The following is a 16,272-nucleotide window of genomic DNA, read 5'->3' as shown; positions in this document are numbered from 1 at the left end:
CTTGGCTCACGGAAAATCAAGGCAAAGTGAGAGCTGGATACACACCGGTTCAAGATGCATTCTTCTCTAAAAGGCATTACACCAAGGCCGGAAAACGCTCTCCTTTTCCAAAAGGGGTTTGAAACAAAAGCCCTCTCAAACGGATGAGACTGGCAACACTTTGGAGAGTAATAAAGGAAGCCGGCCGATTTTCTCCAGGCACAAGGGAAGGAGAGAGGGAAGGGAAGAGAGAAAAACAGAGGGAGAAACCAGGAGTCCACGGGCCCCTAGTAGTTGAGTTCTAGGTAGAAAGCATTGGGCTTCATTCTCTAAGAAAACGATTAAGAGGAACCTTTGGGAAAACATGCGCAGATTTCTATGGTTTCTGGTTTCTGATTTAGGTTTTTCCAAATGCAAAGGAGCTCTTCTTAGCGTGTCACCTCAGTGTCCGAAAGTGGGGCCGGGTATCTTTATCCCCCCGCCCCCACTCCCGTTGAGAGCCGCTGGCCTGAGTGCTGCCCCAAACACATGGAGGGTCCAAGGCGGCGGGGCCGGGGGGCGGGGGTGGCAGGGGGTGGTAAAGCACCTCGGAGACTCGGAATTCTCTTGGTCGAAATGAAAATAGTTTACACCGATATTGTCACAAATCCAAGATATCTGGGGCAAATGGTTTCCTCATTTCTCCTCAATAAATCAGTGTGGAGATTCTTGGCAAGCTCTGCTCCTCACAAGGGTGGGCAGCTCTGAGTCCAGCCAGGGCCTTAGCTCCTCCTCCTCCTCTCCAAACCTCGACCTGCCTTTTGCAGACGGAGTTCTCCCCTCCCTGCATCTGCCTCACAGCTGATTATTTTAGCAGACAAGCTCGGAGCCTGAAGAAAACAGGACCTCTTCTTTCAAGTAGTAACTGTACTGAAACTTTGTGGGAAAAGTCCCTCCTTGGGTCCCAGCCTCTGAATGCCATCAGCTAGTGGAGGGAGCAGCCATTTGGTTTCATTTGCTCAAAGGTTTTCCGGTCTCAGTGTTTCGACGGCGGGGCTGGGGGCTCCATAAATCAAAACCTCTTCAGACTCTTAAACATGGGCATTTCATCCTACAAATCCTTTCCCTCACAGATTTGTTCAAAGGACCCACAAATGCAACAAAACAAACTTCCATTTAGAACGCTCTAGGAAGTCTTTTTTGTTATTCTGAAAACACCTGGAGAGAGTTTTTTTTTTTGTTTGTTTGTTTTTTTGGCTACTACCACAAATCTTGGCTTCTTTTGAATGGTAGAAGCAGAAAAAGGGGTTCAAAGTATAAAAGAGCGCTACATATTTGGGATGGGAAAGAGAAACATAATTTTCAGCCAACTCTTTTCTGAGATTGGTAGAATTAACCAAAACCAAACATGACATTGTCACATGATTTTTAAAAGAAAAGTCGCTTATAGTCAGAAACAGTGTTCCTAATATCACTCCCACCTGTTTGAGAAAAGGCAAATGGTAAACACTGACACCTCCCCCACTTCCAAATCCACATTATGAAACAGCATTCTGCTTTAGGGGACCTTGTGATTTTCAGTCAGTTTTTGTGTGGTTAAGAAATGTATTTATAGCAGTCATTAAAATAACAATTGGTCATTATGAACAGTTAAACACCTCCACTTTGGGACAAATTTCAGATCAACATTTGGAACAGATGAGGCTCCCAAATATTCGATATGCATCTTAGCTAACCGTGCTGTCACAGGTGGTACTTGAAAAGGCTGCAGGATATTTGTTGTGCGCTCTGGAGTGAAACGGACAATTTAAGAGAAGCCTTCGTGGCGAACTCGGTAGGAATAAGATACACGCAAACAGCAAGAAAACGCACCCAGCATTAGCTACAGCCTCTCCAGCTAGAGCACTCTAGAGCCTACTGGTATGGGCTGTTGAAGACGTAGGTTCAGAAGAGAAAAGTAACTTCCTACTCACCCAGAGGCTCCACACAACTCCTTAGAGAGGGTTCCCACTCTGAAAATCAGCCACCTCCTTACCTGCAGCGGGTTATTGTCCCCCCCACCCCCTGCGTGCACTCACCTGCAGCATTTTCATATAAATGGCCCGCCCCCTCCCTCCTCTCCTCCTCACTCGAATCTCTGACTAAATTCATCCTTGCCTGAAAAAGCAAATGTAAGCTTCTGCGTCTCTCTAGCATCTAGAAACTACAATAATAAAATGCCACAAACTTCCAAATTTTGGAACTGGGTTTATACTCTCAAAAAATCAAAACTTATATATCCGCGGGCACGGGCTCCAAGTTGCATCAGGAGGTTCGCTTGTAAGTTAGTTGCATGGAACCTGAAACAGATTATTTCCTCTCCCTACATCTGGTAGCTGGGTGACTACAGACCATTTTACAATCCGTCAAAGGGCTGAATTGTAGCACTAGCTGTACTAGCTTGAGTTCAGGGAGCTGGGAAGCATGCAAGTCAGATTGAGGAGAAAATATCTCAGGACAATTCTGAAATAAGCAGTTTGCTCTGGTTATTTCGCTGTTTCCAAGCACCCAGTTCCCATGTATAGGGCCTCTAAAAAGTAATACACTAATAACTCCACATTCCTTGGAGTCTGTTTTCTTCAAGGCAAGTTGGGCCAAACTTACAGACTTTCCCTTGCCTTAAATCACAAAGAGCTGGTAAGCTTCACTGGGTGTCAGTTTGAGTCCCCGCGCTTCCTTTTAATTCACACATATGTGTAAATGGCTAATGGGGCTGTAACCTTCCCACAAGAATTTGCATTTTGAGTAAAGGCTCTTATCGGCCAGCAGGATTGGGGATCGCGGACAGAGGATCTGTTTGGGGGAGGGGATGGAGGCCGGCACAACCGGCCACCCAGCTCTGCTCAGAGGTGGCGTTCAGGGCCTCTTCCCGTCTCACTTCAGAACCTATTCGCTAAAAGCTCCAAGAGGCGTCAGGAGAGTGGGGCAAGGGCAGGCCAGTGTGTGCCCTGGGGAGTGGCTCATTCCTTGGGCTGCTTATTCTGTTAAGATCCTACAGCAGCAGAGTGAGAGCTTTGAGGGGAATGTAGGACCACTGGCTGAGCCGGAAAACAGGCCAATTCTCAGCCCCAAACCTGGTGGGCCCAGAGGGCAGGAACCTGCATTTGTTTTAAACACTCCCTGTGATTCTAACCTACCTATCAAAAGAGACATGAAGGGGCAAGTAATTTGACTATTTTTGAAATTTAGGTAATTTTGCTCCATCTACATAATTTCTTGTAGGATACTTTATATATTAAATTCCACATAAAGCTCTAAAAAACAAACAAGCAAAATGGCCTTTTAAATTGATCATCAAGGTCTTTTGAATTATACCCAGTCATCATATTGTTAGCTTCCAAACCTACATTTCTTTCGACAGTTTTTTTTTTTTTTTTAAGATTTATTTATTTGACAGAGATCACAAGTAGGCAGAGAGTCAGGCAAAGAGGAAGGGAAGCAGGCTCCCTGCTGAGCCCGATGCGATGTGTGGATGCGGGGCTCAATCTCACGATCCCCCGGATCATGACCTGAGCGGAAGGCAGAGACTTTAACCCACTGAGCCACCCAGGCACCCCTCTTTCAACAGTTCTTAAAATTTAATGCCAGAAGCTTTAGATCTAAGAAAGAAAACACATATGTGGAGATAGACTGAAGATTTTGAATCAAGGGGTCAAATGTATGTTATCAACTTACTTTTGACATTTGAACCTTACTTAAATTCCAAATTTTTACTTTTCAAATATCAAGTTGGTAGGAGATATGAAAATGTTTTAAGAGCAGTTGACAGAAGTAATCCTCACTCAGGAAATCCTTAGATTTGGTTACCTAAGATAAGACAGGCCTTGCAATTTTCTTGTGCCATATGCCTAGAGAAAACATCCCAACCCCTGCATACAACATCAAGGCTCAACAAAAAGATCAACTTAATATTGCGGCAGGTCTTAACTTTGGTTTCCTGAACTAATTGCTTAAAATGTCAACCTTTATTTGATATTAATATCTTTGCATTCAAATATTTACAATTACTTTTTTAGTCCCTAGGAACTCTTAATACCTGAGAGTTGGGGCCCTCTTTTCCAAACCCATAATCAAGGAAGAGCAAAGCAGCTCAGTAAAGTCTCCTTTTTACTGACCTTTAAGAAAAAGCATTCATCAGGCAAAAGCTCAACCTAATGCTAAATGGCAAAGGCCGTGTTGTAGGGAGTCTACCTTGGGCTTAAGAACCATAGTTTATTACTCTTTTAACTGCTTTCTGCACTTCTTAAACCCAAACCTTTCAATTGGTGCACGCAAGCATAGTTAAAATACTAAGTCTTCTCTTTCAAGGAAAAATATTTGCAGCGTCCTTTCCAGTCTTTTTCCTCTTCTGGGTGGGGAGGAACTGAAGGTAGAGAGGAAGCAGAACAGGAACTGTTCTGCCAAAGAGAGTAATCATTTCAATTCCCCCTGCCCAGTTAGGTATCTTGCATCTGCACACAACACAAAATGAGACACTTAGAACAGGTACAAAGCATTGTTTGTTTTTGTCACTGCCATAGTGCAGATGACTTAAACAAAAGTAACTATAGTGTAATAGCTTCCTTCTCCCTAACTTCAGATGTTCAACAATACAGGGCAAGATGCTTTAGGAGGGTTTTAAAGTATTAAGTCTAATGCAAAAAATCAATGTGAATTTATACAACAGCTGCTTTACTGACAATCCCAACACAACTTTTTCTGTTCTATAGCTAAGGTTACTTGCAATAGAGTGGTTAAAGTCAGAAATTTGGTCTTTACAAAGTATTCAAGCTTTTAATAGGTCAAGGAATTTGAGCTGGTGGAAAAAAGGGACCCTACAAATATCCCAGGTACTATGGATACTGGCCAATTAGTCCAAGATTAGATTACATGTTAAATATTGAGCTAAAATGAATCCTTGAGAAAATGGTTCACTTTCGTTCGGTACTCTCTTGGGTGGTTCTAAAATTAGCACAGTTCCACACTCAACTGTACAGTGGTCAAAGTTTATGGATGAAGAAAACCAATGGAGACCATTGAAACCTTCATCCCATCAACAAGGAGCAGTGCCCAGTATCTTCCGTCTTGTAACACATGGAGATAGTTGTCCCATTATACTGGCAACTAAGAAGAGGTTGGAGAAGACACCAGAGGCAAACTTCACGACATCCTGGTGTAACATGGCCATGAAGGGAGTAATGAGATTCAAGCAAGCAAGTTCATGAAGAAGGATACACAAGAATCCTATCTACTCCTCAGCCCCATCCTCAAAGGTTAGTATGAAAACAAGGAAAAGTCAGTTTAATACACAGGCCCCTTACATATAGATCTGTCTAGCATTCCTAATCCTGCAAAAGCCATCTTAAATCTTCCAGGAAACAAAACAATCCACTTGAGGGGAAAGAACCCTCTAATACAGCTGTGTAATTTACTCTGTTTTCTAGTTTTTGTTTTACTTATGTATTTAAAATCATACCAGAATAAAGAGGTTTTTTGGTCAAATAATAGAACAATACTGAGCTGAAGCTCGCCTAACATTTTGTGTTGTATGCAGATGAAGTTGTCAATCCCTCTTGCATTAGCGAAAGTGAAAATATGAACAAAAATAAGAAAATGAAACTAGAGAGAAAAACAATAGGTAAAACCAAGACAAAATTCAAATTTACTTTCAAAAATCTGATTTTATTTTCTGAATCAAAAAGAAGTGTATTCACGTTAGATGTAGAATGTTTAACTTTCCATTGATCTCTCTCAAAACACCTTCCTGATATTGTTAACAGTGCTTAGAACTATAAAAAGTCAACATCCAATACCATGCTTTAAAGAAAAAAGTTTAAATGTAGGATTTATTTCTAAGGAACCCTTCTCAAGGTCAAGGCATTGGCAATTCTAATTTAAAAGGAATTTTAATCATTATTGGAAATTTGAGTGACAATTGTTTTCAAGAGCTAAAACTCAGATCGCTTTTAAAACAGAAAAAATTTTAATATCTGAGGGACTCCTACCTGGCAACTCCAATTAAACATTATTTTCTACTACCCCCCAATAACTAAATGAATCATTTTACCTTAGAATAGGAAAATTAGAAAATGGAATTTTAAAATTATTATATATATATATATATATATACCATTTGAATGGTCGTGTCTGCTAGCAGAATCATGAAATTAAAACCAAATTCTATATTCAAGGGACAAAAGATAACTGCTCTTTCCTTGTTCTAAGAGTCTATCCTATTCCTTGTTGTTTTCTACCCCCATAGATTAAAATCATGACCAAAGGCCAAGAGTTAATCCATTTACTGGAAATGAACAGCTGGTAGGTACTGGCCCTACATTTGTGTCCTTTATCTAGTCCAGGACTCAAAGTCTAGGGGGATTTATATGAACATGATTTTAGGAACACTTGAGAATTCTAAAATGACTGACATCCATGTCCCTCAAATCTAGTACATGTTATTCATAGGCTATTCAAGTGTACTGAAGCATGTCCAGCATGCAGGCAAACTTCTTTTACTTGTTTCAAATTGAGGTAAAACAGACAAAAAAATACTTAATATTAACAGAAGCTACATAATTAAAACTAACCTTTTGTTGCTTATTTCATAAAAATTGATTTTTAAGTTTTCTCACAGAAAAGAGACTCTATAAAGCCAATAATTTCTCCAATTTCAGTCACCTAAAAATTAAGCTTCTTCGTTCAAAGCCATTATTACTAAAGAATATTTTGAAATGAAGGAAAACATTTCTCCCCAGAATCTGCATTTTGTACTTAGCGTGATACAATTTATTACTTTATTTTTCAAATTTAGAAAGAAGTCTGAGTACTAGTTGATATTTTTCAGACACAAAGCAATACCGACGGGATTTATAAATATGATTTTCTGACAGATGGGAAAGTTTGCTAACATTTACAAAATATCAACAACTCTTCTTTCAAGCATAAGATGACTGAGACTTATTGTTATGATTACTTTTTCAGTACAAATATGAATTTAAATCTTGATTTTTTTTTTGGCCAACATTTTAAGTAGTCAAATTTTATTCTACTTCCAGGTTTCAAATTAAAATAATAATAAAAAAGCAATGAAAATTACCCAACTGGCAACAAGTCCCATATTTCAATGTTATTTTTAACCCAACAATTATAACCTACTGCCAGTAATTATTCCTATGTATCTACCTATTCTTACTAAAGAAGCACTGGTCAGATATATCAAAGCGTAACTGCAAGAATGGTACTTGGCACTGGATTACCTTAATGCTTCTGGTATAAAAAGAAGCACTCTTAAGCACTTTTTTCATCTGTAATCTGAATTTCCAAAAGCATTTTTAAACTGTTAATTTTGTACTGATAGATTCTAGGGAGTTTATTCCCAACTAACATGGTTGATTTAAAAACAAAACAAAACAAATAAATCCCTAAGCCACATGGTAATGGAGTATTACACTTGCTTTTTATATCATGGAAACAGTTCTAGGCAGAGCAAAAGTAGATAAAAACCTGCCAAATCAAAGTACTGTAAATAAATTTCATCTTACACACCTCAGAGCAGAAAAGCTCAAAAAATCAAAATTGTAAAATCAAAAGACCACTCCCTGCCCCCACGCAAAAACCCACCAAAAACACTTGAATTCTGAGTCTAACGTTCCCCTAAAATGTTAATTCCAGAAGCTTTAAGTTACTTTAACTGTGCAGTGACTGTTGAAAGCACCACACCAGGGAGGAAGTGCTGTAAAAGGGGTCAGCAGCCGCTCACCCGCCCCTCACCACCCCCACCCCAATAATATGTAAAAGCCCCTGTAAAGTTTTTTCTTATGCTAATAAAGGCATACCACCTAGCGTGCTAAAGACTAAAACTAGCAGCATTAGAGCAGTAAAGTGAAAATAGGAAGCCGACAGGAATGATCTAAATGCCTACTTAGAAGAAACAAAGCAGCAGACAGGACCCTTTGCCCTCTCATCGTGTTTGTAGGGAAGTGGCTGAATTAAACAGATTTACCCACATTAACAAAAAATTAACAAAGCTTCCCCAAGACACCAGAATAAAACCTGACCTTTCCAGTCAAAGGGCACAGAGAGGACTCTTCCATGTCCTGGAGTTGAATGAGTTCAAAGACTGGCAATAAAGGCAAAAAGAAAGCATTAGGGGTGTGATGTGAACAAGCTCTGGAGTTAGTTTATCGAACAGTCACACCAAGTTTCTCCAGCACACGAACACCCTTTTCTTGGTATTCTTGTCGGGTCATCCAGAAGTTGTCTTTGTCCTTCATGATATCTGCTAGAACAGCACCACCCAGGAACACCATATGCTTTCTGCGCGGTGGGTCTTCGATGCGGATCTTAAATTTCTTAAAGGAGAAAAAGACAAGATCGTAAAATGTCACAAGTGCATCATGCTTTCTGCTTCATGAAGATGACTGTCTCATATATTCTGCTGCTGAATTCCCACAAGTCCTGTGATGTAAGCAGGATGGCTTGACTTTTTATCTGAAGTAGACATTTTTGGTAATTTGCCCAAAGCTCACACCAAGGAGATCACACAGACCATCCCAGTGTGCTGATTTACACCTGTTCTCCCATCTCTATTAACAACACCCCTTGTCACTCTCAAAATGGTCTTGATATGAACAATAAATCGCACAATCAGCCTACTGAGAGCCCAAGTACCAGAGTCCTGATTGTGGCAGGTTTCTTCACCTCCTGGGGATGACCACATGAGAAAATCACTTAGATGTTAAGTCAAGATTTTGGATAAGAGGACTTCTATGGTTTCCTCAAGGTCTAATGCCTCTATGATTGCTGTCCCATGTAAGAGTAAGATTGGAATTCTTTTCTTATAAGCAAAGTTCAGTTTTTATTGTCTCAAATTCAAATGAAATGTTCTCAAAATAAACAAGGCCAAATATGGTCAAATAAACCGTTGGAGATGCTGGGGAAAAAATGAACACAGTAACCAAAATTAGATAAGTGGAATAAGTTTTACACTCTGCAGCCACTATTGATTGTCTAATAGAAGACACACCTCCATGTGTGATCATTCCATGCCTGAAAGAAAAACCTTAAAATGTCATAGATCAATTTACTGTGTCACAAATCCTGCAAAAGGACTCAAAGTCACTATGTCACTTTAGATTGCCCCCACGTCACATAACTGAATTGTAGGATCAGGTATAAACACCAGTTTACTTACTTAAAAAAAAAAATAGTCCTGGCTTTGTTGCAATAAAACTTTATTTATACAAACAGGCAGTATGATACAGGCCGGAAGGTCAGCCGCCCTGGCTCTAAGGGAAAGCTGGTTAGTCCCTGAAGGCGCTGCCGTCCCTGCAGCTCTGTCCCTGCAGCTCTGAGGGGGCGCTGTAGTTCTCTCACACCACCTGGTCTGGTCACACCAATTCTGGTTCTTCACTGCTGCTTCTCTCTCTCTCCTCCTTGCAACTCCCAAGTTGAAACTCATTCTTTTTTTTTTTCCTTAAGATATTTATTTATTTATTTGTCAGAGAGAGAGAGAGAGAGAGAGAGAGAGAGAGCGCGTGTGAGCCAGAACATAAGCAGGGGAGCAGCAGCCAGGAAGAGAAGCAGGCTTCCCGCGGAGCAGGGAGCTGGATGCCGGACTCGATCCCAAGACCCTGGGATCATGACCTGAGTCAAAGGCAGTCGCTTAGCCAACTGAGCCACGTCCCTTGAAACTGATTCTGTCAGACCATTCCAGCCACCACTCCTCTTTGCCAAGTCACCTATAGGAGTCCCGATTTATTTCCCCTCATGCCCGCTCTTCCTGTGCGTGTGTGTGCTCTCCCCACCACTTCCTGGTCTCCTCTGTGACTTCATCCTTCTCTCCCTCTCACTTCATGAGGCACAGCACGGACTCGGGGGACCACCTCTCTACTCTGTAGCTGCCCCCAAGCAACTGAACATGACAGGTGAGAAACTGCCTGTCTTGGCTGAACTGCATCACTTCCTTCGTTTGAGCTCCTTAGCACAGCCTGGCAAGCCCACAGCACGTGTCTTCTCTCTTCTACTCTTCAAGAACACAATTTCATACCTCCTCCATCTCATGAACTTCCACCACCACCTCCCTCCCTCCCAGCCCGCCACCTTGTCCTTCTACAGCCTTCTTTCTTCCTCCCTTCCCCACACCAGATGTAGTGATCCCTTAAAAACAAGTCAGATCCTACCACTTCTCTGCTCAAAACCCTCCCAAGGCTTTCAGTTTCACTAGGAGTAAAGCTAAACCCTTCACCATGGCTGATGAGACCTGCATCCAACCACCTTTCTGACCTCACCAAGCAGGCCTCCCCTTTACTCACTCTGCCCCAGCCATACCTGCACATTCCTGACAACCCAGGGCTTTTATTTTGTGTGGGGGGGAGGTGGGAAGGAGTAAAATTTTATTTATTTTTTTGACAGGTAGAGAGAAAGCAAACAAGCACATAAGCAGAGGGAGAAGCAGGCAGAAGGAGAGGGAAAAGCAGACTCCCCACTGAGTGAGGAGCCTAAAACAGGCCTCAATCCCAAGACCCGGGGATCATGACCTGAACCGAAAGCAGACATTTAACCAATAGAGCCACCCAGACGCCTCAACCCAGGGCTTTTGTACTTGCCATTCCTGCCTCGAAGATTCTTCCCACAGATGGTTACATGGCTCACAGGCTCACTCTATCCAGGTCTCTGCTCAGAAGATCTCTGAGGAGATCAGAGTCTTTCCGGGACCACACTACATGAAGGAGCGTGCCACCTTCCCAGTCACTACCACTTTCTAGCCCCTCACCTTACCTTCCTTTTCTTCATAGTGCTTATTACTACTGACACATTCACAGAATAAAAGTGGGGACCTGGTTTTTATTTACTACTGTTTTGTTTGTTCCAGCAGCTAGACAAGTGTTTGGCATCCAGAAGGAGGTCAAGAAATATTTGCTGAGTAAGGAAATAATCACCTGAGATTAATTTTAAATTATATGTATGACAAAAAAAAAAATCAAATAAGCAAAGTACTTAGACAATATGGTTCCTTTTGAGTCTTTTAATTTATTTAATATATGTGAGTCCACACTCCATTTTCACAATTTAGTGACAGATGAAAATGTGACATTAGTATCTCTGATATATATAGTCCTCTGTAATATGTAATCTCATTATCTACAACAGCTGATCAAGGTTGTTGGGACAAAGCTCAGAGATTAACCTGGAATTAAATGACCCTGGCTGAGTGCATAGTATATATAGTGTACTTTGCACACTCCAGTGTTGGTAGAAAAAAAAAACAATGCCGAATTACCATCACCTATTACCTTCTAGTTTGTAAATTACTTTCTATTCTATACATTGACAACTACCAATTAAAGTCTGTTTCAAGAGCAAGGACAGCTGATGGGGATGCAAAATATTTGCTACATTATGTTTTACAATCTTTTTAGGGAAGTAAGACGTATACAAGAAATAGCCAGAAAAATAATCCAGAATCAGAAATTTGAGACAGTCCAAGAGTAGCAATGAAGGCTGGTTACATATCCGAAAAGTTAGCTAAAAAGAACCCCCAAACCCCAAGAGGCATTTCTCTCTCCATAACACAGCAGTCGCCCCTTATCTGTGGTTTCAGTTACCCATGGTCTGGCAGCAGAAGATGGCCCAGCCAACATAGCACTGCATGACGAGGCCTGCGTGACTCCTGTCACCTTATCTCGTCACAAAGGCATTTTATCCTCACATCACCACAAGAGTGAGTATAGTACAATAGGATATTTTAACAGAGACCACACTCATATAACTTTTTTCCAGTGTATTGTTGTAACTGTCCTATTTTACTGTTGCTGTTGTTGTTGTTAATCTCTTCTGGGGCCTAATCTATGAATTAAACTTCATCATAAGTGCTCTTGTATGGGGGGAATCAGTATTATCTGCGGTTTAGGCATCTACTGGGAGCCTTTGAACATATCCCCACAGAAAAGGGCTGGGGGAAGGAATACTATATGGCAGGTTCTTCCTGTGCCCTTAGAAGCACCTAGGCTCCAGGTTGTCTGTTACAGAGGAACCAGAACATGTGGCCTGGGACCTCACTGCCTCCAGCCACTGACCACAGAGGTGACCAGGCAGTACAACCATTCTGAAACAGAGCTTACCTTGAACCATTTACTTCTATCTCTTCAAGGCTGCATGTGACTTCATTAAAAATTTGTTTAGGAAGACTTCTTGCTCCCTCTGGTGGTTGTCAAGATTCACAAGCTACTTTATAGGGTTTTAAAAAGTATGTTAACAGCTGGATTATTGACTGATACTTACAGAAAGTTTTTCCACATCTCCCTTTAAAACTCGTTCTAAGTAAAGCTGTTTAAGTTCTCGTTCCAACCGTGATGGCAGCCCAGGGTACATAGTAGACCCTCCAGAAAGCACAATGTGCTTATAGAATTCAGATCTAGAAAGACACAAAAGGTATCATTTGGGGTTTCAGATGAGAAAAACAGTCTTTCAGCATTCCTTTTATATCTGTCAGTTTCAAGCGATTGCTGGGAGAATTAAATAAAATTCAACATGGATCGCAAGGTTTGTTATTAATGCTGTTATTAGATAACAAACGTTTGTTATTAATGCTGTTATTAGATAACAAACCCTCTCTACATGTAAAATACTTATTTTATTATAATTTTAATGAGAATGCTTCTAAAGCACATGACACATTGTCCTGCAAATATAATTGAGACTTAAAAAAAAAAAAGATTTTTATTTTTCTATTGAGAGAGAGAGAGCAAGCTGGGCATGGGGGAAGAAGGAGAGGGACAAGCAGACTCTGCACTGACCTCAGGGCCTGATGTGGGGCTCGATCTCATGACCCTGAAATCATAACCTGAGCTGAAATCAGAAGAATCAGATGCCCAACTGACTGAACCACTCAGGCACCCCTGCAACTGGGCATTTAACAAGGACCAGAGTTAACATCACAAACTTCCATGATTTGGACTATGTATGTCATCACAGTGCTTCTCGAAGTTTACCATAACTAACCATTTTCTACTATGATTTCAGTTGTTTCCCAATTTTTCCATTTGCCTTTTGTTCTTTTTCCCTTTTGTTCCTTTGCCTTGGAACTAGGTGCTGTTATGTTAGGTGAGACTGGCGAGTTTCCTTGTTAGAGCAGCCTTCTCTTTCTTTAAATATGCTACCGGTTATGATACCAGATAGTCAAATCTAAAATAACTGCATCCAGGGCACCTGGGTGGCTCAGTGGGTTGAGCCGCTGCCTTCAGCTCAGGTCATGATCTCAGGGTCCTGGGATCGAGTCCCACATCGGGCTCTCTGCTCACCAGGGAGCCTGCTTCCCTCTCTCTCTGCCTGCCTCTCCGTCTACTTGTGATTTCTGTCAAATAAATAAATAAAATCTTTAAAAATAAATAAATAAATAAAATAGCTGCCTCTATAATAAGAGTAACATAACTAAGTGAGGGTCTGAGGAACTCTTCTAGTGAAGTTCAGGAGCTGAGCCACAGCTATTTTGGCCTCATCCATCCTGGCTTCCAACGGCTCAGCCTATCATGACCCCGGGGAGCTTACAGAAGCGTGTGGCTTTTACACCCACTTGCAGAGCTCCGCACACAAGTGTAGCACATGCAGTTGAGCTATGGCTCCACATGGTCCGCTCCCACGAGCATTTACAGGTACACCTTCAACATGCAGAACACACGGAGCTGAGCTGTGCTACTTCCCAATGCTAGCTCTGTTGTAAGGTCCTGAACTGGACTCCAGTTTCTTTGGGAATGCCAACACTTCAATCACCACCAATAGGTATATGTTTTGAGTCCAATTTTACTATTAATGATCATTAAGTCGAGGGACAAAAGCATCTACCTAATCCCCACTAAGAGAGGTTTAGATTTTTGATCATCTCACATTAAGTTTATAGCTTGTTATAAGCAGTTGGCTTGCTATTTTTATTACTTTTCATTATTACCCTGCTCCTCCGCCATCCCACAAAAATTAGTTTGATGGTTATTTAACTCAGGGTTAAACACACAAGTAAGCAAACATTTGCTTTTTACAAAATGCTTCTGAGTGAATTCCTCCATAACCTGGATGTACAGGAGGGCTGTTCAACTATGACTCAAACTCTAGATGCAATGAAAGGTTATCAACTTATTTAATAAGTAAATAAAAATTTTTGGATAGCCAAAAAACACAAGAGACAAATGGAAAATCAGAAAAAGTACCTGCAATAAATATCACGGAGCTATAATATAAAAAGAGCTTTTAACAAACTGAGGGGGAAAATTACAAAAATTCTACAGAAGCAAAAGCCATGAACAGATAATTCACCAGAAAAAGACAGAAACAGCCCTAAACATAGAAAAATATGTTTAACTTCTCTCTTAAGTAAAATACAAATTGAAACTACACTGAAATATCATCTCACTCATCAGACTGGCATAAAAGTTAAAAAGTTGCCAGGGCGCCTGGGTGGCTCAGTGGGTTAAGCCGCTGCCTTCGGCTCAGGTCATGATCCCAGAGTCTTGGGATCGAGCCCCGCATTGGGCTCTCTGCTCAGCAGGAAGCCTGCTTCTCCCTCTCTCTCTGCCTGCTTCTCTACCTACTTGTGATCTGTCTATCAAGTTAATTAAAAAAAAAAAAAAAAAGTTGCCAAACTATGACCAAGCTGTGGGGACACACAGGTGCCCTCATCTATTACTGGTGGGAAGAAGAAGGGTCCTAACATCCAGACAGGGGAACTGAGCAGTAACAAAACTATATGCATTTACTTACCCTCAGACCCAACAATTCCCTTTAGAAATGTTTTCAAATTATATATGCCCAACAGTACAAAAATATACTGTACAAAAGGTTATTAACTGCAGCATTATTTGTCTACAAAAATACTGGCATCTACCTACATAACCCAGATTCACCAAATGTTATGTATACACTGAGGAAAAAAGGACAATCTCTAGGAATGGTCGGGATTGTTTAGGATATATTAAGTGAAGGAAGTGAAGTGCAAAAAAGCATTTATACTAAGCTACGTTTTGTATAAGAACAAATAAGAAACACAGAAAGGATAAAGCCAAGCTAATGAGATCATTTACCTGTAAGAGGGAGGAAGACTAGGGTAGAGATCAAGGGGCTGGGAGAGTAATACTTCAAAATATGCTTTTTTTTTTTTTTTAAAGATTTTATTTATTCATTTGACACAGAGAGATCACAAGTAGGCAGAGAGGCAGGCAGAGAGAGAGAGAGGAGGAAGCAGGCTCCCCGCGGAGCAGAGAACCCAATGCGGGACTTGATCCCAGGACCCTGAGATCATGACCCGAGCCGAAGGCAGCGGCTCAACCCACTGAGCCACCCAGGCGCCCCCAAAATATGCTTTTTATATAGTTCTGACTAGATGGTAATGTTTTACCTAAAAAATTAAAGCTAAGGCAGGACTATCCTGTGCTACAAAACAGAATGTGCTCAAAGAGATAAGAGCATGTCAAAGGATACACAGGTGTGTTTGAAGGGGCTCTCCCTGGCCAAATCAGGAACAATTTGAGCATCAAAATAAATAAAGACAGTAACAGATTAGAATCACTGGACAGGGCGCCTGGGTGGCTCAATGGGTTAATAAATAAAAAATCTTTAAAAAAAAAAAAAAAAGAATCACTGGACAAAATCATGAGTTCACACTGATAACAAGCAAAACGAGGCAATGCGCTTCCTTATGCTGGAATGCCAATTAATAAATATAGAAAGAATGACAGAATTAGAAAATTACCTTTTTGAGAGCACAATAAAAATGGATTTAGGCAAGAATCATCAACAATACTAAAAGGGGTGAGGGGGCAGGGTTTATTTATTTATTTGACAGAGAGAGTGAGCACAGGCAGATAGAGAGGCAGGCAGAGGTAGAGAGAGAAGCAGGCTCCCTGCTGAGCAAGGAGCCCGATGTGGGACTTGATCCCAGGACCCTGAGATCATGACCTGAGCCGAAGGCAGCTGCTTAACCAACTGAGCCACCCAGGTGTCCCAGGGGGCAGGGTTTAATGAGGAATAGGAGATCGATACAGTCCCAAGGTACTTTCCCACAAATTACTTACAAACTAAGAAAGGAAAAATACAAAAACTGAACAGGAAACTTCACCAAGAGCTTAATCCTAACATCACCAACAAGGAACAAACAACTCATCTCTGGATGGGACACCCTGAGAAGGACACATCACTTCAGTAGTATTCCAGCCCCAAATGCATAAGCTGGATCTAATCATGAAAAAACACTCAAACTCAAGTTGAGAAAAATTCTCTAAAATAATTGGCTTGTATTCTAAAAAGATG

At 41.1% G+C, this 16,272-nt stretch overlaps 1 protein-coding gene across 1 annotated transcript in view; it reads right to left on the bottom strand.

The window, feature by feature from the left end:
* Window positions 1-5,637: 5,637 nt before the first annotated feature.
* Window positions 5,638-16,272, bottom strand: part of ACTR2 (actin related protein 2) — a 39,359-nt gene continuing 28,724 nt past the window's right edge. The window contains exons 8-9 of the mRNA XM_004742078.3: window positions 12,259-12,391; window positions 5,638-8,327 (exon numbers count right to left, since the gene is read on the bottom strand). Of these exons, the coding sequence (XP_004742135.1) occupies window positions 8,157-8,327; window positions 12,259-12,391 (304 nt within the window). The 3' untranslated portion in view covers window positions 5,638-8,156. The remainder of the gene's footprint in view (window positions 8,328-12,258; window positions 12,392-16,272) is intronic.

This window comes from Mustela putorius, unplaced genomic scaffold, assembly GCF_011764305.1.
Source record: "Mustela putorius furo isolate JIRA1106 unplaced genomic scaffold, ASM1176430v1.1 tig00000224_pilon_pilon_pilon, whole genome shotgun sequence".
NCBI lineage: Eukaryota > Metazoa > Chordata > Mammalia > Carnivora > Mustelidae > Mustela > Mustela putorius.
This window is presented reverse-complemented; position numbering and strand designations above follow the sequence as displayed.